At 29.8% G+C, this 25,098-nt stretch overlaps 2 protein-coding genes across 2 annotated transcripts; both read left to right on the top strand.

Annotated features, from left to right (window-relative positions):
* Positions 1-8,395: 8,395 nt before the first annotated feature.
* Positions 8,396-10,420, top strand: LOC124921338 (polyadenylate-binding protein-interacting protein 9-like). Its single transcript, XM_047461985.1, has 10 exons — positions 8,396-8,832; positions 8,904-8,999; positions 9,088-9,135; positions 9,215-9,287; positions 9,354-9,466; positions 9,560-9,619; positions 9,699-9,746; positions 9,818-9,886; positions 9,965-10,026; positions 10,172-10,420. The coding sequence occupies exons 1-10, from the start codon at positions 8,578-8,580 to the stop codon at positions 10,230-10,232; spliced, it is 885 nt and encodes a 294-aa protein (XP_047317941.1). The 5' UTR covers positions 8,396-8,577; the 3' UTR covers positions 10,233-10,420.
* Positions 10,421-15,367: 4,947 nt separating this feature from the next.
* On the top strand, positions 15,368-16,532 carry LOC124922034 (interactor of constitutive active ROPs 4-like). Its single transcript, XM_047462757.1, has one exon. The coding sequence runs from the start codon at positions 15,407-15,409 to the stop codon at positions 16,286-16,288; it is 882 nt and encodes a 293-aa protein (XP_047318713.1). The 5' UTR covers positions 15,368-15,406; the 3' UTR covers positions 16,289-16,532.
* The last annotated feature ends 8,566 nt before the right edge of the window (positions 16,533-25,098 follow it).

The following is a 25,098-nucleotide window of genomic DNA, read 5'->3' on the forward strand; positions in this document are numbered from 1 at the left end:
CTCGGAATTCATTAAACCAATTAATGATCTATTAGATTATTATTATCAAAGTACAAACAAGATCAAAAAATGTCTTCTATACTGTACTATTCTGGACTTCAACCAATCAAAGAGAAGAACAATGGTTTCTTGAAGCAGACATAGTCGTTGAAGTCACAAATATATTCGTTGATATATGTGCCTACTTAAGAAGACAGAAGTCATCTGCTTAAGCATCTTTCAACTTGAACTGAACCTCTTTGACCGAACCTTCTCAACAAGCTTTTTCCGATATCTTTGCTATCAAATCGCTCAAGCTTTCGAAACTTACCAGTTCTAAAAGAGTATGTTAGAAACTCAAGTGTATTATAATATTACATATTATGTGTGAGAGGTGAGTGTTGTAAGTTGACATAATTTGTTTATGTTCAACAGAGTGAGTTTATTGAAAGGTCGAAAACAAGAAGTAACTAAGCCTTGACTATTCGACTAAGTCTATGTATGTGTTGTAAACAGATCGAATATTTTAATGAATATCATTCTCAAAGGTTTGAGAAGAAGGGGGTGACTTAGGAGTTTATCTCCGAACATCCATAAATCTTGTGTTGTGTCCTCTTTCCTTTACTATCTTTTAAACTAATTACTCGTTTCTTCAAGTTGAAACAAACACTTCCGCACTTGAACTTGGTTCAAGAGTTTGTGACAATTTGCGAAGAATAGATATTGATATTAACCTCTAATAGGTTATTATCAACCGGCGTGTGTGTAAGCGTTCACCTTTGTGAGACCCCAATCTCCATTGGTGATCCCGATCCTAACAAGCTTAAGATCGATAGTATCTTAAGATCGGCTTTATCCAATGCTTAGCCGGTAGTATCTTAAGATAGGTAGTATCTTAAGCAGGGTTGGCCCTGGGGTAAGCCCGGCAAGCCCTCGGACTAGGGCATCTCACCCCAGGGCAGCCCATTTATTAAAAATAATAAGATATTTTTATTAAATTTGAATTTTAAATAAAAAGCGTTGTAATATAGTGGTTGAAGATAAGAATGCCAATCTATTAGTTAGTCATGGGTTCAAATCTCATTGAAAGTTACTTTTTTATTAATTTTTTAAATTAGACTTAGGCAACAACAAAAATATTGCTATTTTTTCTACCCGAGGCTAGTGCAGCCCAAAATTTGGGACCGGCACTGATCTTAAGATTGGCTTTATCTAATGCGTAGCCGATAGTATCTTGAGATCGGTAGTATCTCATGCGTAAGCGGTAGTATCTCTACTTCGGTATGATCTCATGCGTATCCAGTAGTATCCTAATCGGTTTTCTAATGAAGCGTAGCTAGTAGTATGTATCCTATCATTGTAATTCCTAAGTCTCCCTTAGTAATTATTGATGATTATTCTAGATTTACTTGGGTTATTTTCTTAGTTTCAAAAGATCAAGCAACCCCAAATTTTATTAAGATGCTTAAAAGAGTACAAAATAAAAAATTTATACGTGTTAATAAAATTAGAAGTGATAGAGGCACCAAATTCAATAATAGAGTGTTAACTTCTTATCTTGAGGAATCTGATATTATACACGAGTTGTCTAGTGCCAGAACCCCTCAACAAAATGTCTTAGCTGAAAAGAGAAATAGAACCCTTAAGAAAGCTATCAGATCCATAATACCCGATTCAGGTGTTGCTCAAAAACTTTGGGCAGAAGCTATCAATATTGCATGTCATACTCAAAACCAGTCCATGATAAATAAACGATTTAATAAAACGTCTTTTGAGGTTTACCATGACAAAGTTCCTAATATCCAGTATTTTAGGATCTTTGGCTGTAAGTATTATATCTACAACAATGGAAAAAACTATTTGATCGCTTTTGAGGCCAAATCTGATGTTGGTATTATGTTAGGATATTCTGCAGTCAGTAAAGCATATAGAGTTTATAATAATAGAACTCTTACTGTTGAAGAATTATCTCATGTTGTATTTGATGAATCTGTTGAAAGTAACACCTCAATAACCATTGACTTATCTAACAGATTGGAAAATATTAATATTCAATCTAATATTGAAGATGAGGTTCAGGTCTACTAAAGATTTGTCTATGATCAAACGATTAATAATGCTAAATTTCAGCAAGATCAAGTTGTCCCACGGCAAGTAGTTGACACTTCGGATATTGCCGAAGAAACCGGTCGGTCTAACATTGATTAGCCTACCGGTTAGTCAAATCTTGATCAAATAACTAGTCAGTTAGAAAGCATTTCAAGACCGAACTTCAAATGGAATAAAAATCATTCTCCTAAGCTAACATAGGTAATCCCTCTACACCCATTAGAACTAGGCATCAATTGTTAGAAAAATATATAAATTCTGCATTTATTTCATAGATTGAACCTAAAAAGGTGGATGAAACATTGCTTGATCCAGATTGGATTCTAGCAATGCAAGAGGAACTAAACCAGTTTGAGAGAAATAAAGTCTAGCATCTAGTTTCAAGACCAGCTAATCAACCTGTCATTGAAAATAGATGGGTCTTTAGAAATAAACTCAATGAAAACAGTTTGGTTACGAGGAACAAGGCTAGACTAGTGGCCCAATGATGCAAATAGGAAGAAGGTATTGACTTTAAAGAGTCATTTGTTCTTGTTGCTAGACTCGAGGCTATTGGAATATTTCTAGCATTTGTTGCATTTAAAAATTTTAAAGTCTTTCAAATGGATGTTAAAAAGGCTTTTCTTAATGGTATCATAAATGAAGAGGTGTATGTTGAACAACCCCCTGACTTTAAAAATTCTGCATTAATTAGTCATGTTTATAGATTGGATAAGACACTTTACGGTCTCAAACAAGCTCCTAGAGCGTGGTATGATACACTTACAAAATTCCTATTTGATCATGATTTTACTATAGGATCTATAGACAAAACATTATTCAAATTTGAGAAAGATGAGCACATCTTACTTGTACAGATTTATGTAGATGATATTATTTTTGGGTCAACTAACCCCAAACTATGTGAAAAATTTTCCAAAATAATGACTGGAAAATTTGAAATGAGTATGATGGGGGAGCTGAGCTTCTTTTTAGGCCTTCAGGTTCGACAGATTGAAGGAGGCACTTTCATCAATCAGGTTAAGTATACAAAGGAGCTACTAAAGAAGTTTGGCATGGAAAGTTGTTCTGCTACCGCAACCCCAATGAGTTCCTCAATCAAACTAGATAAGGATGAAGTTGGTCAAAGTGTTGACATCACTAACTATCGTGGAATCATTGACTCTCTTCTTTACTTAACAGCAAGCCGGCCAGACATCCTATTTGCGGATGGAGTCTGCGGGAGATTTCAGGCTAATCCTATTGCTGCTAAAAGAATATTAAAATATCTTAAGGGCACTCAATATGTGAGACTGTGGTATCTGAAGGATTCCGGTTTCAATTTAACAAGTTATTCTGATGCAGACTATGTAGGATGTAAAGTTGACAAAAAATACCAGCGGGATTTGCCAGTTCTTAGGTGATCGGCTTTTATCCTGGTACAACAAGAAGCAAACGTCTGTTGCAACCTAAACGGCAGAAGTAGAGTATCTTGCAGTCGACAGTTGTTGTGCTCAACTTTTCTGGATTCAACAACAAGGATTTTGGTATTACAACTGAGGAGTCCCCGATATTCTGTGACAACATTAGCGCCATTTCCATAACATACAATCCAGTGTTGCACTCGAGGACCTAGCAAGTGGTTGACATTTTCACCAAGCTACTTCAAGAGACTAAGTTTTCTTACTTTAGAAATATTTTGGGTCTTGCTAATATTAACTAAATTATTTTCAAAATATCGGCATGCATTTAAGGAGAAACTCCCTCATTTTCAAAAACAAATTGCTCTTAACTTCATGAAAAATCGGGCATATTCTCAGGGAGAAGCATTCGCCTCTCAAAAATGTTTCAACATCATAAAACCTTGATTTCGGCATTCTATTAAACAGGTCGGATTTTCAAAGAGCTTTAGTAATTTCTTAAAACCGATCGGTTCTTCAAAGTTTCGGTATTTTCCAAAACCGGTCGGATGTTCATATTTTCGATATATTCTATAAACTTTCATGAGCATAAACTTAGAAGGAGAAACAATCTTAGACAAATAAAATCGGACAGCTATCTCTTTTTGAAATCGATAAAATCACTTTACCAAAACAAGTATAAACAAAACCGAATGGCTTAAGCAAAATGGAGATAAAACCGATCGGTTATTTAACTAAACAACTACCGCCCGGTAAAATTTTCGGTTTTAATTCAAGACTAAATAACCGATCTTCTAAACACCAATTTTTCAGACAGCCGACCGATTAATTACATAAAAAATTTCGGTAGTTTCATTTTCCAATCAAAATGGGACAGTTGGCTAGTGTTTAGTATGTCTTGTCTGAATCACTCCTTCTCAAAAAGTAAACAATTATTCCTCAAACAAAGTGAAGATTTTCCAAATCTGTCACCGTTCAAATGGATAACTAATATTTATGTAAAAGTTATTTCCTAAATCAACATAACGGTCACTTTCCTTTGTCCAGTAAAATTAAGGATGAACTCCAAATAACATTTTTCTCTACTTAATGCGGCCTTCACTAAAAGGAAAAACTCACATCTGACAATCTTCAAAACTATATCCTATCTCACAAATAGAAGATCAGTTTTATTTTCTCAAAATCAAAAAATTAATCCAGCTCTCTCTAATAACACTCTTCTCATTGATTTCGAGTTCGTTCCATCAAGTGGAGATGAATAAATTGTCTCCATGTTCAAGTCCCTAGAAAACACGGGTTTAAGACCCTTTCTTGATGATTGTCATCTTGTGTATGATGATATAGTTCATTAATTCTTCAAAAATACTTCGCAGAAATCTCATTTTGTCTAAAGTTCAAGGCAAAGAGTTCATATTCGATGAGAAAGATCTCGCACGAAGTTGCGAACTTCCAACTGAAGGCATCTCAAATTTTTCTTTCCCAAGTGAAATCATCGATGAGATGTTACTTCACTTCTCATACTCCTCCAATCCTATCGAAACTCATGGAGCTAAATCTCACCTAAGAACTAAATATCAGATTCTTAGCGAAGTTATTGGAAAATCTATTCTAGCTAATAACTCCACCAACATTTATTTTAAGAAAGTCTTTGAAATGATGGTAGTTATCACGAGAGGCATCTCCATAAACTGGTCAAGAGTGATTTTCGATAATCTGAAGAAAATGATCTCCTTATATATGATGTTGACCAGCTATGCATCTCAACTGAGTCGTCTCTTCTTTGACATTGATATCCACCTCGGTCCAGGGGTCACACTCAATCCATCTCAGCTCCTAACAAAGGAAATGGTTCGGTCGTATATTGATAGGGTAAAAAGAGCAAGAATCAAGAGAGAAATGACTCTAGGGTCTCCAAGTTATCAGTCTTATAATTAAAATCTTTCCATCATTCTGTTCGAAAATGAAACCGGTCATTTTGTACCATGAACTAGCTACTATGAATGTTGAATCAACTATCTAGCTAAAATCTTAATAAAGTCAAGGTTTATTAAAGATAAGTTGCATTAACTATTTGTCTCAAGGAGAAGCCTTTGCTTCTCAAAAATATCTCAAATGTCTAAAGCACTTAAAATGCAATATTTGTCTAAAAACCCGCTCGGTTTTTCTTCAGATAAATGACCGGTCATTTGGGGAAAGAACATGACCGGTTACTTATGTAAACAATTAATATGTTTTCAATTTTCAAAAGGTCATACATCGACGTTGTTTTGTTTAATCAAAACGCGTTGTTGGGTTCTGTTGGCATTCTTTTTATATTAAATATTTTTGAGTCTATTTATTTTGATTCATTATTTAATTATTTTTGAATATAAACGAAAATTCATTTTTAAATTATTTATTTATTTTTAAATTTCTTTGCAATTAATCTATATAATTTTAAAAAAATAATTTTATAGACTCAAAAATATTTTTAAAATATAATTGTAGAACAAAATTAAGTACCTACACCAATCAAACTAAATTTATTTGAACATGATAATATTATTTTTATATTAAATTTAATCTCACTCCATCCCTAACTCTTGGATTTGTTGTCACGTTTTATTTTTATTATTATTTTAACTTCGTGGGTAACAAACTAAAATTTAACTTCATGGGTAACAAACTAAAATTATGAGTGATTAATTTCAAATGTTTATAAAAGTGTTTCCATAGTAAATATTAATAGCAAAGTTCATATACTTACTCATAGACAGTATTTGTTGAAAATGTAGACTCAGGCATGCATTTAAGTCTGGGTCCCAACAAATCTATGGATTATGGTAGATCAACACAGCCCATGAATGTATATATAGGTCAAATAGTCAACTAAATACTACAAAGGCAATATTTTTTAAAATTTTATTATAGACAATAATTCTGTCATTTATAAGTAAAAAAGTAATTTATATTTATTAAAGTAAAACCAATTTAATAGATGTTTATTAAATTAGATAAAAATAATAATAAAATAAATAGTGCAACCCAATAGTCAGGGCCGTCTATTTTTTTAAAAATAGCATTTGATTTTTATGAAACAGATTTATATATCATTTTACTTGGGCTAGTCGCCCTATTAAATCTGCTTATTGGACTTCAAAGCCCATATTTAATATAAAAAGATCCAATACCAAATATTTATTATTATTATTATTACAATATGAATGACCAACAATTCCAATTATGTCCGGTTGTAAACTTTAGCAATTATTTTCCAATTATGCCGGGCACTCAGGCTATTATTGTAAACTTTAACAATAATTATAATATTTATAATTCTTAAAAACTAATTATCAATATAAATTAATACCTTTAAATATTTTTAACAATTTTTTTTCAAATTCACTACTAATCACTTTTTTTAAAAATAAATCATAACTCTGAAATTTTAACCTTTGCATTGGTAACTATACCAATTTAATTCAAATTTTGTTTTCACTGGTAAAATTGAATGGCCCCATTGAAGGTGACACATAAATCGATATATAATATAAATTTTAAAAGATGATGATTCACTGACATTGGTTTGGTGTGGTCCTTTGTGATTCTCCAACCAAACATATGAGATTGTCATAAATATTTTTTCCCTTTTTTCATATTCTTTATTTTCCAGCATATTTTAAAACTACTAACTTCATTCAAAATATTATCAATAATTAAATAATCATATAATCCAAATAAAAATAAAAATGAATAATTATATATATATATATATATATATATATATATATATATATATTATCAATCACATGTTCACATGACACAACATAATTAACTATACATATTAAAATAAAATAGTGAATATGATACAACATTCAATTGATATCAATAAGTTAGGAACCAAATAAGGTAAGGATTAACTTGATTTAATTTATACTTAATTTCTTGGTTTGATCTTAAGGTCAGTTGGATTGTATTCTCATACTTTCAATTTTTAATTGTATTTAAAATGAAAATAATTGTTTAAGCAAAATAATTTATATTTATAATAATATTTAAATAATTAAGATTATATATAATATTAATATTTAGATATATTATTTATTTTCAAATATTAAATATTTCAATTTTTTAATAATTATTTTTTATAAATTAAAAAATTATAAATAATAAATAATCAACTATTCAATTATATATTTATAATTTTAATGTCTTTTATTTATAATAATTTAAACTTTTTATTAACTTAATTTTAAATATTAATAAATTAGTTAAATTAAAAAATATTTTATTTTAAAATAAATTATATAAATAAATTAATTTCTATACGTTCTCATTAATATAAAATTTTGTTTTTTAATAAAATAAATAAAAAAAAAATAGATAAATGAAAAAAAACATCACTCATTATGATAAATCTAACCAACAATAAATATGTAGCAAAGGTGCATCTTTAAATGACTTTGGTGATTGTGCACATATTTTCTTTGTATCAATCACTTCTACATTTTGAAAGTTTAGCTTAATTTTAATAATAAAAAAATATTTTATTATTTTAAATAAGATTACATTAATATATCACTATAATTTATATAAGAAAATGGTGTTAAATAGTAAAGTTAATAAAACAAAACAGATTTAGATGTGTTTAATTCTATCTTTTAGGCTTATAAATTTATTAACTTTTGGAACTTAATCAAACTAAATCTATACTCCAATTTTAAATACATTAATGGGTTTATTTTGAAATAGACATTAAATCGAACGATCCCTAATGATGAATCGAAAAAATACAAAAGTTTACCACAATCCCAACAAAACCGAGCAGTCAATGACGGTGTTTTATTGTGACAGTATACAGAGGTCGATTCCTCGTCTTCTTCTACAATTTTAATTATCTAATTCTCTCTCTAGATTTTTCAAAAAAAAAAAAAAAGAAGGTGGTGAGTAGTATGGTAAGAGGGTCTCATCTTTATAGAAGATATCGTCCATACTACTTTTGATCAACTTGTATTTTATAAACCCTTAATCGGTGAATACCTTTTCCAAGTTCACTTTTCAAAAAAACCATAGTCCTTGTTTCATCTCTCTTGGTCTGTCTTGAATTCCCATGGCGACCGACTCAAATGTTTGTCAATCAATTCATTCACCTCAAGACCGCATGGATGATAATACAATTACTGAACCAACATCTGCTGACTTCATGGATTCTGATTCAATGAAGTCGAAAATGAAATTGCATGAATTTGTTGTGGATATGATGTCTAGATTGAAGCTTAATCCTTTAGCTGAGGAGTTTATTCCTGTATCTGACTTGCACAATCACCATCAATTTGCGGCTGATGCTTCCCAGAACAATCAAAGGGTATAATAATTTAACTCCCTTAGTCAAAATTTGATTAACTTTTAACTCTGTTTGAATTGATTTTGTTGCAGAGAAGGAATTATAGATGGATGAATAGTAGGACATCTCGAGCTCAAATAGAAAATAGCATCAGGAGAACAATTTATATTACAGAACTTGATCATTATGTAATGAAACTTCATCATCATCATCTCTATGTTAAGTTTGTAACCTGTGGATATAATCTGTGTTTTAAATCTTTTGTTGTTGAATTAGGTCACAGAACAACATCTTGCTGACTTTTTTAATCAGATCTGTGGACAAGTAAAGTCAGCTCAACTTGAATTAATATAACTAAACTCTAGTGTTTTTATTACTAACTAATATCTTTGTGGTTTCGAAGGTTGTTGATTGCAGAGTTTGTGGTGATCCACATTCGAGGTTTCGGTTTGCTTTCGTTGAGTTTGGACATGAGCGTAAGAAACTTGGTTTGTCGATAAATTTGTTAGTTATTGTGTTTGATTGATTGATGATAATTGCAGAAAGTGCAAGATATGCTATGGTTCTTTCTAGGGACTTGTTAGTTTTCTACTCGATGAGGGTTCTACCTTCCAAAACCGCAATACAACCTGTTAATCCTATTTTCCTTCCAAGGGTATAAGTTACATTTGTTCTTATCATTTATGTTCTTTTGTATGAATTAATGTTATATTATCTTTGTAAGTATGCATTGTGTTCTGTTATATAGACGGAATATGAACGAGAGATGTGTGCTAGAACTGTTTATTGCACCAATATTGACAAGATGGTATAGTTTTTTTTTCTTTTAAAAAATTATTTCAGTTACTATAATAGAATGATTAAAAGTTTCATCTTTGGATTGTTAGGTTTCTCAAAGTGAAGTGAAGAATTTCTTCGAATCACACTGTGGCGAGGTAAATAAGAATCTTTCTTGAACCATGATTGATATATAACTATATAAATATTAAGGTTTAGATTGTTACAGGTTTCTCATCTAAGGCTTTTTGGAAATAATGCTCAATCAGCTCGCAGTGGCTTTATTGAATTTGAAATGGTAAGTAAGATTGTTGTGGGGGAGATCGTGATTCCACTGCATATTATTTTACTTCATTACTCATTACACGTTTTGTAGGCTGAGAGCGCAATTGAGGCACTAAAATGCAGTGGGAAGATTTTGGGAACACAATACCTAAGGTAAACGAAAATAGTCTTTATTGAGAATCAAACATGAGACCTAAGATAGTTGCGTGAGGGGGTAAAATTGGTATTTAATGGTATTGTAAAATAGAAAAAAATGGATCCAATGTTATTTACTTATAGTGAATGGTGAATGGTGCAGGGTGAGTCCTTCAAAGACGCCTGTGAGGCCTAAGATGAGCAGAGCTGGTGTTTACTACTAGCTCAAGGTTGTTGATGAATGGCGGGTGATAATGGGATGAAGGGTAAATCAGACATTTCATTTGTCTTATCGACATTATCGTTTTTTCCTTTATGTTTGCATTGAAATTATGTTTTTGGTTGGGAGGATTTACTCAAGACAGCATGTTTTAGGTCCAAGTCCACTTGGGAATTCTCTAGCTAAACAGATATATGCTTTATCATTTAATTTGAGTATTATTCAATGGGTTTTCTCAAAAATAAATACAAACTAATGGTGAAGTCATTTTTAGAAAACAAAATGTTACACTTGCTAATATATACTATACCTAGTGGGTGTTAAATATTAAGTCCCAACCTGATAATAAAAATAGAAAAAAAAAAAAAAAAAAAGTAATTATGACTTCTTTTTTAACTGATTCCTTTTAAAATTTTGGATATATTTTATGCAGTATGTCAAAAGTACACCTTCCTTTTAAAAACAATTCCTAGAAAGGGATGTATCATTCCTTTTGTTATAATTAAGTAGTATTTCATATTGAGCATTTTTTAAAAGTGATATTTTGTGTCAATTAAGATTTTAAATTATCAAAACAATAAATAAGTTATTTTTGTTATGTAATTTGTAAAATAGTGGCTCATAATTTTTAGTGGAAACTGTTAAATAATCTGTTTTTTTAAAACAAGTTTATTATCTTAGTTTTAGTGAAAGTTATTATTACTTTCACAATTATGATTTTATGTTATTTTTTTTAGATTTGCTTTTATAAAAAAATATCCAATTTTTTCATTTAATGTCCATTTTGGTGAATGTAAATATGATTTTCATCTTTGTTGTTTCATATAAAAGTAAAATGCTTTCTTGGCTTTCTATTTTGTTATAAGTGATAATTGGCAACCATTTAAGGAAAGGTAAGTTAGTAATGTATTGGCATGATATGGGACTCAATAAAATGTTCTTAAAAAGCAATTAGTAAAAAAACATAACCTTAAACAATATTACAAAAAATTGTGAAATTTAGATTTATAATGGTGCAATTGAATTAGGTTTAAATCAAATTTTCATTTTAAATTGTTTTATTTATATAAATTTGTAAAACTCTAATAAAATTGGTTAGTTATATATTTTTATTATTTATATATAATTTAATATAAAATTTATCTAATTAACAAAATAAATAATAAATTATATTAGTTCATTTATTTGAATAAATATTTTTTAATTTATAAATATAAATTCATTTTATTTTTGTAAAATCGCATAAAATTGTAAAATTAAAATCATGTATATACTCATGAAAGTATAAAATTTTAAAAATATACAATTAAAATTGTAAAAGTAATTTAAAAAAAAATATTAAGAGTTCTTAATACAATAACTTAGATAATTAGGACATGGGATTATTTTAATTCTTTTTATTTCATGCATAGTTTTATTATGTTTAAACAGTTTGTAGATTAAGCTGAAATTATAAAATTCTTTGTTTGTTCAATTCTTATTCAAATGATTTCAATATTATAACTATATATCATATTAATCATTCTATAATCAAATAAAATGTCAAGTAGTAAAAAATATTGTATCACTAGACTCTAATAGGGATGAATTGAGATTGTGGCGAGTAGTGTCTCTTCTATTTGGGCTTTTGACTCATTCTCTAGGAAGATGATGTTTAGGTTTTCTAATTAAGTGGGCTAGCTTTCACCATTATAAAATGATTTAAAGTGTTATTTTTCAGAACACAAAATTTAAAATCTTATCGTAAAACCAAAAAAGAAAAGAAAATTAAAGATGATAAAAGGAAAATGTGAGAATCTAATCTATAAAAGTAACACTTAAACATGACTCGCATCCATAAACAAGACGATATCACGACAGAAACGGTATAAGCACGAGATGTTACGACATGAAACAACAACACGACATGAAGCGACACAGCTAACATTATCAAATACACATTTAGTTTAATATATATATATATAGAAACCGATCAAACTATATAAAATAACAATGTTCAATTTAAAATGTATTCAAAATTTTTGATCTTATCCTAAAATTTTGAAATATATGTGGCAAGTGGAGCCTACACGTCAAAAAATTAAAAATTATAAAAAAAAAAAACTGAACATAGATTGTAACGACCAAGTGCTAGCTGTACTCACATACAAAAAGAGTAAAAAATAATATTAAAATAAAAATTTAATATCTGACATTCTTTCTAACATATTAATTATCATATATATATATATATATATATATATATATATATATATATATATATATATATATATATATTATGTTATTTTAATATTAAATCTACCTTTAAATAAAAATGATTTTAACAAATAACTCAAAATGAGTCAAATAAATCATATAATCAAACAAGGTAATTAATAATTTAGGTAGAGTAATTCTAAATAGGGCTAACATTTGAACTCAAATATCTTACCATATTATTGAAATTTTATCCCTCGATCAACCAACAATTTTATTACATTTTAATCATAATCATCTCTTATTTCTCAATCGACCTCACACAATTAAATCACGTAATATCATTTTTAACATTTTACATTAAATTATTTTGATCATATTACTCCATTCGGTTAAACCAACAATCACTTTAACCAATTATCTCATTATTATCTATCTCTTATCATCATTTTAGTCGATCAACAGTCTTATTTACATACATAATCATTATTATCTCTTATTTCTCAATCAACCACTCACAATTAAGTCTCGTAACCTCATTTCAAACATTTTACACATAATTATTTTATTATAATTAACATTTTTTCATGCTAGTTAAACCAACAAATCTCAAATGACATATTAACCACATTTATCTCTTATTTCTATATCGACTTTTAGTACTTAATTTCATGAACTCACTCTGAAAATTTTGTATTAAACTATCTCATCATTAGTCGTTACCGATCTTTTATCATTATTTCGGTCAACCAATCATGTCTCATTCATATATTTAACCATCATATATCTGATTTCTGATTTTTGTTTCCCAATCAAACTCTCTCATCCATTTCGAGTATCTCATCCACATATCATTTTTTTACCCCAATCGAACTTTTATTATTAACCATATCATCATTACTAACTTCTTAACATCAATTCGGTCAACCAACCATCTTTTTTACATATTTAACTACTATTATCCTTCTATTGTTACAATAGATATTTCAATACCTATCTCGTGAACTCATTTCAAATATTTTACAATCAACCATTTCATCCTACCGAACTCTTAGAATCACTTCAACTAAACAATCATCCAATTACCCCTTCAACTAAACAACCATCCAATTACTCCTTCATATACATTTATAGTTTAAATTTTATCTTTCACAGATTGAAACTAAAACATTGATTTTATTATGTATCATTAACTTTTTTTAATACTAAACTACTAAACATTATTATTTATATTCATAAAAGTCGATTTTAAAAAAAAATTAAGTTATACTCGTAACATTTATTTATAATATTTCATTTTAAAACTATAATTAGTTGATCAAATATGTTAACTCCATAAATTAATTTTGTTTTAAATTAATTAAAACACTCACTTAAAAATGAATAAAAATGATTAACACCAAACTTTAAAAGGTTTCTTAGCAGCAAATTACCAAATATATATTAATTACACATTTTAACACTGTTGGCATTCTAAATTAATTAATAAATAACATTTTACAAATAATTTTAAATATGGAGGGAGAATTTTCATATTGAAGTTTCAATTAATACAAAACCGGTGGTATAGTGATTTGAAATTTCAAAAAGAGTAGTCCCTGTCATTTTCTTTTTGTAATTTTTTATATATTTGGAAGATTATTATTGGTTTTTTAAATTAATGTCAATTTTTGTTTGTTTCTTATACATTATTATTATTTCATTTATTTATATTAGTTGACTTTAATTTCCAAAGCATTACTCGTGTAGTATGTTTATATATCATATTGTTGTTTTCTAGTTTGTATAAATTATGTATATTTTTATGAATCCAATTACATATACATTATTGTTTAAACCCTAATCACATATTAATGATGCATGCAGTGATTAGTGAAAATAACTATTTTCAAAAAAGAGAAAAAAATCTATTGGCACTGCTTTAATTGAAACAGAGGAGAGAGGAAGGGCAGAGTGCCTCTGTTCTCGTGTTTGTGCATAAAGCTGTGAGCACCCAACGCAACTTTTTCTTCCTCAATCAAATTGACTGCTCTGAATGACACTGTGGGCCTCTTTCTCTTGCGAGGCCAAGCCAAGCCAAAAGTTTTTGTACAGACTCTCCAGGGCTTTGCCTCTAAATGGAACCGATTTCACCCAAACAATGTAGAAGCCATTCCTGAGTTTTACTTCTGGTGAGAGATTTATCCTTCTTCTCCGTTCAATTTCTTTTGAAACCCATTTCTCTTTTCTTCATTTGGTAACCATTTCATCTTCATTTGCATGGCCCGGAACTAGTAACTTTTGTTCTCAAAAGGGTTCTTCTTGTTTCGATTTCAATATACCTCTCCCGGTTTGTCTTGTTTCTTCTTTCATTGCTCATTAGGGTTTGTCACCATTGGGTCTAGCTTGAGATCTGTGTTTTTCAAACACTATGATATTGAGTTGACTAGCATTTTGAGTTCATTTTTATTCATTGTTCATGTACATTGACATCTCTAGCTCAAATGTGACACTTATTCTGATTGTTTACAAATAATGTACCTTAAAGACATGACAGAACAATTTTTTGTTCTAGATCTTATTATATTCATTCATGCATGTGAGTTTTAAGTTACATTTATTGTTGATTTGTTAGTTCTTAACATAAATATTATCATTACATTGTTTAAGGCTTTTATCTTGCCAAAAAAAATCATCTTTTTTAGTTAGTTAGCTTAAGGAAGTGTACAAATAGACATTTTATGTATCATTTTTTATTAAAATTACAAATATAAATGCAATATGCTTCATATGACAACTGCAGGCTTGAAGATTACAAGCATTTTGGATCTAGCAAGATAACATTTCTCCCTTTATGAATCAAATGTCAAAATCTAGGTTTGACTAGACTCTTTGTCAACTTATTATTATTTTCTGTTCATGTCGAAAATTATGATTTTTTTTTATTAATACAGGATTCCGGAAAATGTACCAGAAGCTTCTCAGAAAGTAGCTAAGGTTCCAATGTCAGTTAAGGTATCTCGCAGCAGCGAATCTGAACCACTTCATCGCAGGCCTGTTACACAGAGGAGCCCGAGGCTACAAGGAGAGCGTGCTGTCATTCCAATCGTTCAGTCCGATGTACCGAGTCAAAAGAAACTCGGTAGTAGGATATCGGATCTTGAATCCCAGCTGGGGCAAGCTCAACAAGAGCTCAAGCTTCTGAAAGGCCAAGTGAGTTCAATCAAGGTCAAAAGGCCCACCACCCGAGATGAACAACAACTAGACAAAAATAAGAAAGTTGTGAGGAATTCTTCTTCAAAGCAAACAAGCAATGGTAACGATCCCGAGACAGATGTGTTTGAAGTTCCGCTTGAGGAAAGGAGGGAATTAAAGCACAACGATGTTAATTCACTTAAAGCTGCGTTAGAAGAAAAGGAGAAAGAGCTGGAGCGTTCTTATGAGGTGAACCGGACATTGAAAACCAAGTTGGAAATGAAACCTAAGGAAGAGGAGTTACGTTTGAAGCTGGATGATGTGATACGTGAACTGGAAGGAACCAAGGGAAAAACAGAGGAGTTAATAGGGCAGATGAGAGCCATGGAAGCTGAAAAACAAGAGATGGGAGTTGAAATGAAGAAACTGAGGATCCAAACTGAGCAATGGAGGAAAGTGGCCGATGCAGCCGCGATTGTGCTGTCTGAGGGTGCTGGAACTGAAGGGAAGGACTCGAGGATATCTGAAAGCTCGGGGGGATCCATCGACAAGCAGTATGGGAACATATTCGAGAATCCGGTTGGTGGTGGTTATGCGGATGATGAGGAAGAGTCACCGGAGAATGGAAAGAGGAGGAGCACTGGTATGAGAATGTTTGGAGATCTGTGGAGGAAGAAGGTTCACAAATGAGAAATCATTTGTTGAATGAATTGTAGTACCAGACCAGCAGCCCCACCATCTCTACTTCCTATGGTCATGTTTCAAATTCTGTTTTTCTTGTTGTTTTTCCTTGTACTAGTTTGTTTCCTTTGGTTATTTGGTTGGGTCTTAATTTCGTAACGAACAATTTGCTATTTGCTTTCATCAAACATTAGGGGATGCTGGTTCTTGATTGTGTTTTATCCAATTCTATGCTAGTTCTTCTTTGATTTTATCTAATTCTTGATTGTTTTTTTTATCCAATTTTATGCTAGTTCTTCGTTGCTTTTACCTAATTCTTGATTGTTTTCATCCAATTCTTGATTGATAGAGAATGCTGATGAATTGGATCCACAAGGATGGTGGAAGTGGTCCTTAATTAAAAAAAATATATATATCAATTATAATTCTTTTTTTTTTTCTTTTTTCGAATTCGTGTTTTCTAAATTTAATGGAATGACGTGATCTACATAACTTCAATGTTAGTCGGTTTATATATCACTTTAACATATTTATTAACTTCAACGATAAACTTATATATTAATAGTACCACGATCATTTATATATGATAGCACTACATGTTACTTGTTAGTAATTTCCGTGTTTATTAACTTCGACGACAAACTTATATGTTAATAGTACTACGATCATTTATATATGATCGCACTACATGTTACTTGTTAGTAACTCAAGCAAAATTTGTCAACTCTCACGTAAACCTATATGTTAATAATACTACGATCATTGGCACGTGATCACTTAAAAAAAAGTTATTTGTTATTAATTAACGTGCATAAGTTTATCAAACTTTCATCTTGTCGGTTGACATTAACTTAGTCAACCCAATAAACATTAACCTATTGGCCGATAGTTATAAAAATGCATCTGACACAAGTAGTTTGTTGATATTCATGTCTAATTAAGATAAAGTTGATTTCTCAATAAATGTCTATGGTCTCCTTTGTACCATCATCTTATAAACTTTGCAGATACTTTGTTAAGATATGTGAAAAAGATCCAAAGAATAGGACCACTATTGGTCAAAAATTAATTATTTTTGGGATAATTACTTAAGAAAGATAAAAGCCATGAAGAGATGTTCAGGAAAACTTCAGCTATACTTAATAACACGAAGACAACTCCGGCATCTACCCCCTCTAGGTTTTATTTCTCGTTTACCCTCATACAAAAATATAAATTGAACAGGAAAATATAGTGTTAGATGTCATACTCGAATTCACGTTTCCAAAAACCAGTTTGTTATAATCAATCTCGATTCGAGAGGGCACTCTATAAGCTCTAAAATATACCTACCCAATTTATAAATTTTAAAATAATTATTTTGAATAAATAAATTCAAAATAATTAAAATTAAGACCAAAAAATGATTAAATAATTAATTAGAATAATTATTGTAGTAATTAAACCCCAATTAATTAAAATAATGGCCAAGGAAAATAAATAAAATAATTTGAAATAAATGTAGCATTCATTTTATCTCAAATTAATTTTATGGTTAAAAGAAATTAAAATAAATAATTTAGGACAAATGTTTTATCCATTTTATTCAAATAAATTATTTAGAAAACCCCCAAAATATACCAAAAAAAATAAAAAATATAAAAAATAGACAAAATACATATTATGTCTATTTAAAATATTTGGTATATTTTATAGGTTTAAAATAAAGCGAAAAGGAAAACTCAATTTCAAACAAATCCTAAGGATGAAAATGGAGCTTAATTTGTTGCAGCCAAAATCAAGAGAATTTAGTACAACAAACCTCACAACCATCGGATGAGCGTTGGAATCTCATCCAACGCACAACAGCTAATTGCGATGTCTGCTGCAACAGAAGAGACCCACGTTCGCGAAGTAGCGAAACAACTAACGTGCACATCGTCGCCATTAGCTCAGACGCAACGGAACGCCCAAGCACAATAGAACACTGATAGAACGCGGACAAAATGCCTAGGCATTCGCATATCAGCCCAAAACGACGTCGTTTCCCCTTTAGTTTGTCTTCTTCCTCGCGACGAACAACCATCATCATCGGCCGAAACTTTTGATTTTTCAAAAGTAGAACTCGATCGATACTCAACCAAAACGACTAATTCGAAAGCTGAAATAATCACCATAACATGGTGATCATTTTACCTATGATCATAAGTTTCATCATCGCCTATATCGATCAACTGAATGAAAAATAGACAAAAGTCATTAATGACATTTTGACTAAAATTCGATCAATTTGGTCAATCAACCGACCTTATGAGGCTATAAATAACTCCCACTATGCAAACTGAAGACAAGGATCACAATCTCAAGCCCTCAATCAATCCCATACGAAATTCGCCTTTAAAATTTTCAGGCTTTTCTTAAAAGTTTTGAATCTTTGTATAAGGTTGTAAAGCTCGGATCTAGGCATTCACAAAGCTTCTAAAAGAGTTTAGGAGTATTCTCCAACTCACAGTAACCTTCCATTCATTCTGAAATTTAATTTATAAGTTCAAATTGAATTTCTTATATTTTAGTTCCACCAGTTTTATATATTGTTTGGCTGTTCAATTTCTTAATTGGAAAACGATTTTTAGATCATTTACAAGTTTTTGTCGAAACTAATCGGAATCAATCGATCCAAATTAAAAGTACTCAAATTTGATTTGGAAAATTTTTAAAATTGGGTTTCTGTTCTTGAACAACAACCCAAAAATATTTCCAATACATTGTTAAGGATGTTAAGAGCACATCCAAACCAATTCCAAACAATCCCGATCATATTTGATAAAAAAAAAAGTATTTTGTTTAGAAAAATATAAATTTCAGTTCTTGAATTGGTCAAAATGAACAGTGAGTGTAGTGTTTTGGTTTCATTCAATCATATGAAGTATAAAGAAGTTATTAGCAAGCTCCTTACACTTCATTAAACCTTAAAAATCAAAAACACTTTTTTTCTTCAAAACTGTTTAATTTAAAGGGAACATCATCCTGATCGAATGATGCATCAGGATGATATTATAAATGATTCTTGGGACTAGAACAATCTCATCATGCCTTTGGATTGAAGGATTAGGGCCCTAGTCAAAATCATCAAACCTGTAGTTTGATGCTCTAACGCCCGATCGAGGGCTCGACCTAGGTTCAATTTCCGATCGAGAAAATCGAATCATCTCTTGCACCTGACCTAGGAATCCGCACCAGACCAAGAAATGTTTAGCCTGGGCTTTATTTTCGACCGAGAAAACAAACCAGGCATGGTTTTTGACCGAGTATTTCTAGCCTAGGACTGAGCCACTCGCACCTCGAACAAGAGCTGCCTACGCCCGATCGAGGATTTCTAGCCTAGGACCGAGAACCTCATGCACCTCGACCGAGAGCTCCTCGCACTTAACTGAGGATTTCTAGCCTAGGACTGAGAGCCTCCCGCACCTCAACCTAGAGGTTTCAACCTATGACCGAAGGGTTTTAGCCCGAGAGGACCGGTCCTAGGGTCTAATTTTTTGGAATTTTTTTATTTCGAAAAATAATATTTTTAAAAACCCTAAACCATTTTTTAAAAATTTGAATAAAATAAAAAACAACTTCAAAATATTTTGATTAAAGCCCGTTTAGAATTTATTTTAAATTCTAATGTCTTAAATTGATATTTTTCAGGTACTTTTATCAACAATCACCTACATTAATCGAAAGTATCAATATTTAAATATTATTCTAGAATTTTAAATGCAAGAAAAAATTGTGCATGTTAAGGACTTGAAAAATAATTAGTTAAATAAAACGTAATAAAACCAATTTTTTAAAAGTCAATATTTTATAAAATAGAGACCATTTTTTAACACCGAACTTAGTGCGAAAGTCATTTTTCGAGTATCACTGAACACCGAACTTAAAAGAATCTCTTGTCAAATATACATTTATATACGTATATAAACATTTTTATTTATTTTGAAGTAAAAATTTATTGATAACTCTTTTATCAAATAAATAATCTTTAAATTTAATTATTTTAATCAAATTAGATCTAGATTTATTTAATCAAATTATAACTGGATTATTTTAAATCTAAAAAATGGTTCAAATTTGATCACAAAATTAATTATTGTCGTAATTAATTTTAAAATGTCAAAATATATTTATATAAATCTTTTAAAATAGTATTTTATTAAAAAGATTATTAACACAAAACGATATTAAAATTTCTCGAATCTCAAGCTTTTTCGGGACAATAAATTTAGGGGTTACAAAAGTTGAACGTGTGTTATAAAGAGTTGAAGTCGACTTTTCATTTTTTATATTGTCATGATGTGCAAAGTATTTGGACTTGTTTTTTTATGAAATTTGACCGAACATTAGATTATTGATGGTAATTGAGAGGAATGGATTGAGGTGGCTATAAAATGATATTTATAAAATGTATTTGGTTTGAACTATTTAATAATTAAAGTAGATCGTGAGATTCATTCATAATGTTATTACCATGACAATGTTTGATGTTAGATCTGAAAAACATGTTAATTTGTTTCAATAAGTGTTATATTTCAATTATATATATATATATATATATATATATAATTTTTAATTTTGATCATTATATTTTTTATGTTAGGTTGACACTATTATTATTTAATTTGTAATCATTTAAAAAAAAATAAAAAAAATTTTTTTTATCAAATCATCTAAAAGTTTAGATTATGATTAATTTAAGTGGAGGATTTAAATTTAAGTAGGAAAAGTAAGAGAGATGGAAAGGAATAAATTGTCTAAATTTGCCTATATTTGAGTAATATATCCCAAAAAGTTTGATTCCTATCTAGTTTAGTGAAACAGTTTGTAATAAACTAGAATTATTATGATTTAATTAATTGAGATTCTATATGTGACATTTTCAACAATAAATTGACAGTGATATATCATTTGGACCACTAACTTAAAAAAGGGCCAGGTCAGGTCAGTTCTATTGGCAAATCGATTGAACTAAGTAGAGCCATAAATCAGTTCTTTTAAGGGCTTGTTTGATGAAGGGTTGTTTAAATTTAATTTAAATATATATATATATTATTTTTATCATCAATTAAAATATAAAATTACTCATTTATTTATATGAAATTTAAATATTAATATAAAATTATATTTTAGTTATTTAACCTCAAGTAATTCATTTTTATGTGTAAAATAAGATTTTCTTCCAAAATTGATAATAAAATAAATAAATAAATAAAACTACATCAAACAAGTAAAGTAAGACAATTAAAAACCAAATGAAATGATTAGAGAGGATGAGCAATCAGATCCGTGAATTGGATAATGGGAACTGAACTGAACTGAACTGAACTCGCACGGGTAATGGGCTTTCACCTTCAAACGGGCCCAGGCCCCATCAAACTTAATTTACTGGGCCTGCTTTAAATAACACCAAAACCGTAAAATCTATTCACATTTTAGAATCTGTATTGGCTTGTTTGATTTTATATTTTTTTATGAAAAAAGTTTTTTTTTTTTAGTTTTCGAAATAATTTTTTTCCTTTGAAAATATACCTTATTTAGTGAAAATAATAATAATATTTGGCTTAATTAATCAAAATATACTTAGTATTTGATATTTGACCGAATTATCAAATTTAGGTTTGTGATTTCGAACATTTTATTATTAAAGTTATATACAACGAGATTTTGGTTTAACAGTTTCAATTGTCGTTAGTTTATTATGTACGTGACATTTATAAATATATAAAATATCAATGTCACTAGTTTAACGATCGAATTTCAGTGAATTTAAGATTTTGACTACGGGTTTTCTAAAATTCGATAGTCAAAACTCCTCATTACACTCGATATTTATATTAATAAATTTATTTATTTATAAATGTCATGATAATAAATTAAAAATTGTTAAGACAAAAACTCGTTTTTTTTATAATTTTAACCAAAAGTAGGTCAAATTATGAGATTTGAAATAAGAGGTTAGTCTCCATTGACTCACTAAGATGCCGAATTTGACAATTGAATTTTATTTTTTTGAAATAATCAGATTGTATGAAATAATAAACATAGATTTATGAAATAATGTTTAAAGATTAAAATTTAAAATACAATTTTTTAGGTAAAAAATTAATTTACTTGCTTGATTGATCAACGTTATTTATTGATTATATGAGAAGTTGTTATAAATCGAAATAACCCCTTATCAAACAAGGCCATGTGACGATTGATTTGAGTTTTTTATTTTTAAAAATAATTCTATCATTAGAATGTAGATTAATTGGATAATAATTTAATACTTAAAAACATTATAAAAACTTAGTATTATAATTGATGATGTTCCTAATGGAAATAAATAATTGATTATGAAATAGTGTCATAAGTTGACTCCAATCCTATCCCATAATGTTAGGGTACCCTACAAACTATGTTTGAAAAAAATATATAGTGGTAGTATGTCCAAGGATGAGTACTATTTAATTTCAGGCTGGGGCCATGCCTGAGTCGGGGCCATGGCCTAAACCTAACTGAAAGAATAATTATACAAATAAATTGAGATGTGACATAACAAATAATAAAAAATAATAATGGCTCCATTATTAGCCCATTCCATGCTCATTTATCATCCAAATCAGAATAACTGTTATGTTATATTTTGCTACATTTAACTCTTTTTATAATATATATTATATAGTTCTCTTCTATATTATGACTGTTTATTGATGGATTATTCTATTCACAATTGATTTTTAATTTTAAATAACTCATAGTAAATTTATATATTTTGTATCATCACATAATTGTCCTTTTTCATATGCATATGTCATATATGTGGTTCTCTAAAAAAAAAATCATCAATTGTTTTTAAGAGAAGTATTTGTATATATGTTTATTTGTAAGTTTTTTTTTTTGGCGACGACGGTTAATCGATCAGTTTCTGGAACGATATTTGATGCAGTGTTAGAATACATTGTCATTCATAATTCTCGCTTCATCTGCGATATAGAGAAATGTTTTGATCAAGAACATGTTCGATCAATGTTCGAATAGTTTCGCGAGTAGAATCAGATGTATGAGAAGACTTAATGATAAAGATGTGACCTTACATGAAAGGATGTTGCTTTTAGTGGGACGTAATGTGATGATTCCTTCTTCGTATAATATCTTATGTTAGCAAGATATTGATCTTTTAAGGTTGATTATTACACATTATTTGTGGAGATTGACCATATGACTTTCTCTATGAAAGAAGTTGTGAGATTATAAATTCTCTTCAATAATCTCATTTTTTTGGATAGAATGTAATGTATGGTGGGATTTTGACGGATGAAAAATGGTACATTATAGTTAGTCGTTGAAGAATGTGTTTCGAAAAGTGAAGTCATCACCTCACTTGTTTTTGCATTGCAAATGATCAGTGGTTGCAATTGGAGTCTACTTTAGAACATGATTAACATTGAGTGAGTGATGCATGAGTTAATCGTCGTTTGTTGGGATGTTTTGATAGAAATTGTGGGCTCGATCGGATTAAATCGATGAGTCCCTACCCCGATTATTTTCTGGTGGACTATTTGGTTCGAAAAATCATATAACGTTTAGTGATCGCGGTCCACAACGCTATGATTATGACGATATATGAGAGATCTCTTCTGAAAAACCGGTGGAGACAGTCGTTGAACTCGTTGATTTTTTTAAGGATCTCCGAACTCTTTAATGTTAGATTTTCGAACTCTTTAATGTTAGATTTTATGTTGTTTTTATTGTTGCACTCAAATAGTTAATCTAGTTAAGTTTTAGATGTATTTGGTGACAATGTGAAGCTTCATATTTTTATATATTTGTATCATACAATTGATATATAAATCAGTCTCATTTGACAATTAAGGGAATGAATCAAATGTACAAAAGTGACATCAATGAGCAACTAAGTCCATATACGTCACTCTATGCAATTTGCAATCCCTAGGAGTATGTACCGTGCTAGTTGAGTAAAGACCTATATCAATTTGAGCTCTTTAAAAAGGTTCACTATACGTACCACGAAAACGGTGGATTATGCTAGTCACGCTGCTCAGTATAAAATGAACAGACTATTCTTATTTGTTTTTCTTAGGCAAAAGAAAAAAAAAAAGCATTGATTAATGTTTTAGGCAAAACCTAGTATTTTTAAATTAATGTTTATTTTCTATGGAACACTACCCAAGATAGCTAGACATGACTTTTGGCCTTTGTTCAAATTGTTATTGGAAATCAAAATTGAGACATTTGATAAAATTTTGGCAAAACTTGGTTGTTCAATGTTATATTCCAATTAATTAATTCAACAAGAACTAAATTGATGGATATATATAAGAGTCAACTTGAACAAAATGCATGCACCTCATGATCATGAATAGACTACACCCTCTATATAAGTTATTAATTATTTAGGTAATTGATTGTTAATATGTATCATAAGAATAAGACGTAGATATTTAATAATTAATAAAGTTAATGCAATTGATGGGTGTGAGAGCGAGAGAAAGAGATAATTATGATGAATGGCTGTATTGATGGAGATGGCCCGTGGTCTTGGTCGGTCGGATAGGTTAATACATGGAATCATGGTGCATGCATGCACCCCTGCATGGCTCTGGTTGGTTGGTTGGCTGGCTTGCCTGGCTGGCCTGGCTGTCTCAGAGGCAGGCTGGTGTCTGGTTTAGTTGGCTGCATGCATTGTGCTTGATCAGAGACCAGTCACCACCACCATCACCACTATCTAGCTTTATTAGATACCCTTTCTCTTTCAATCTCTGCCTGCTTAGCTAGCAAGCAAATATTCA

Source organism: Impatiens glandulifera, chromosome 1 (genome assembly GCF_907164915.1).
Source record: "Impatiens glandulifera chromosome 1, dImpGla2.1, whole genome shotgun sequence".
NCBI classification, from domain to species: domain Eukaryota; kingdom Viridiplantae; phylum Streptophyta; class Magnoliopsida; order Ericales; family Balsaminaceae; genus Impatiens; species Impatiens glandulifera.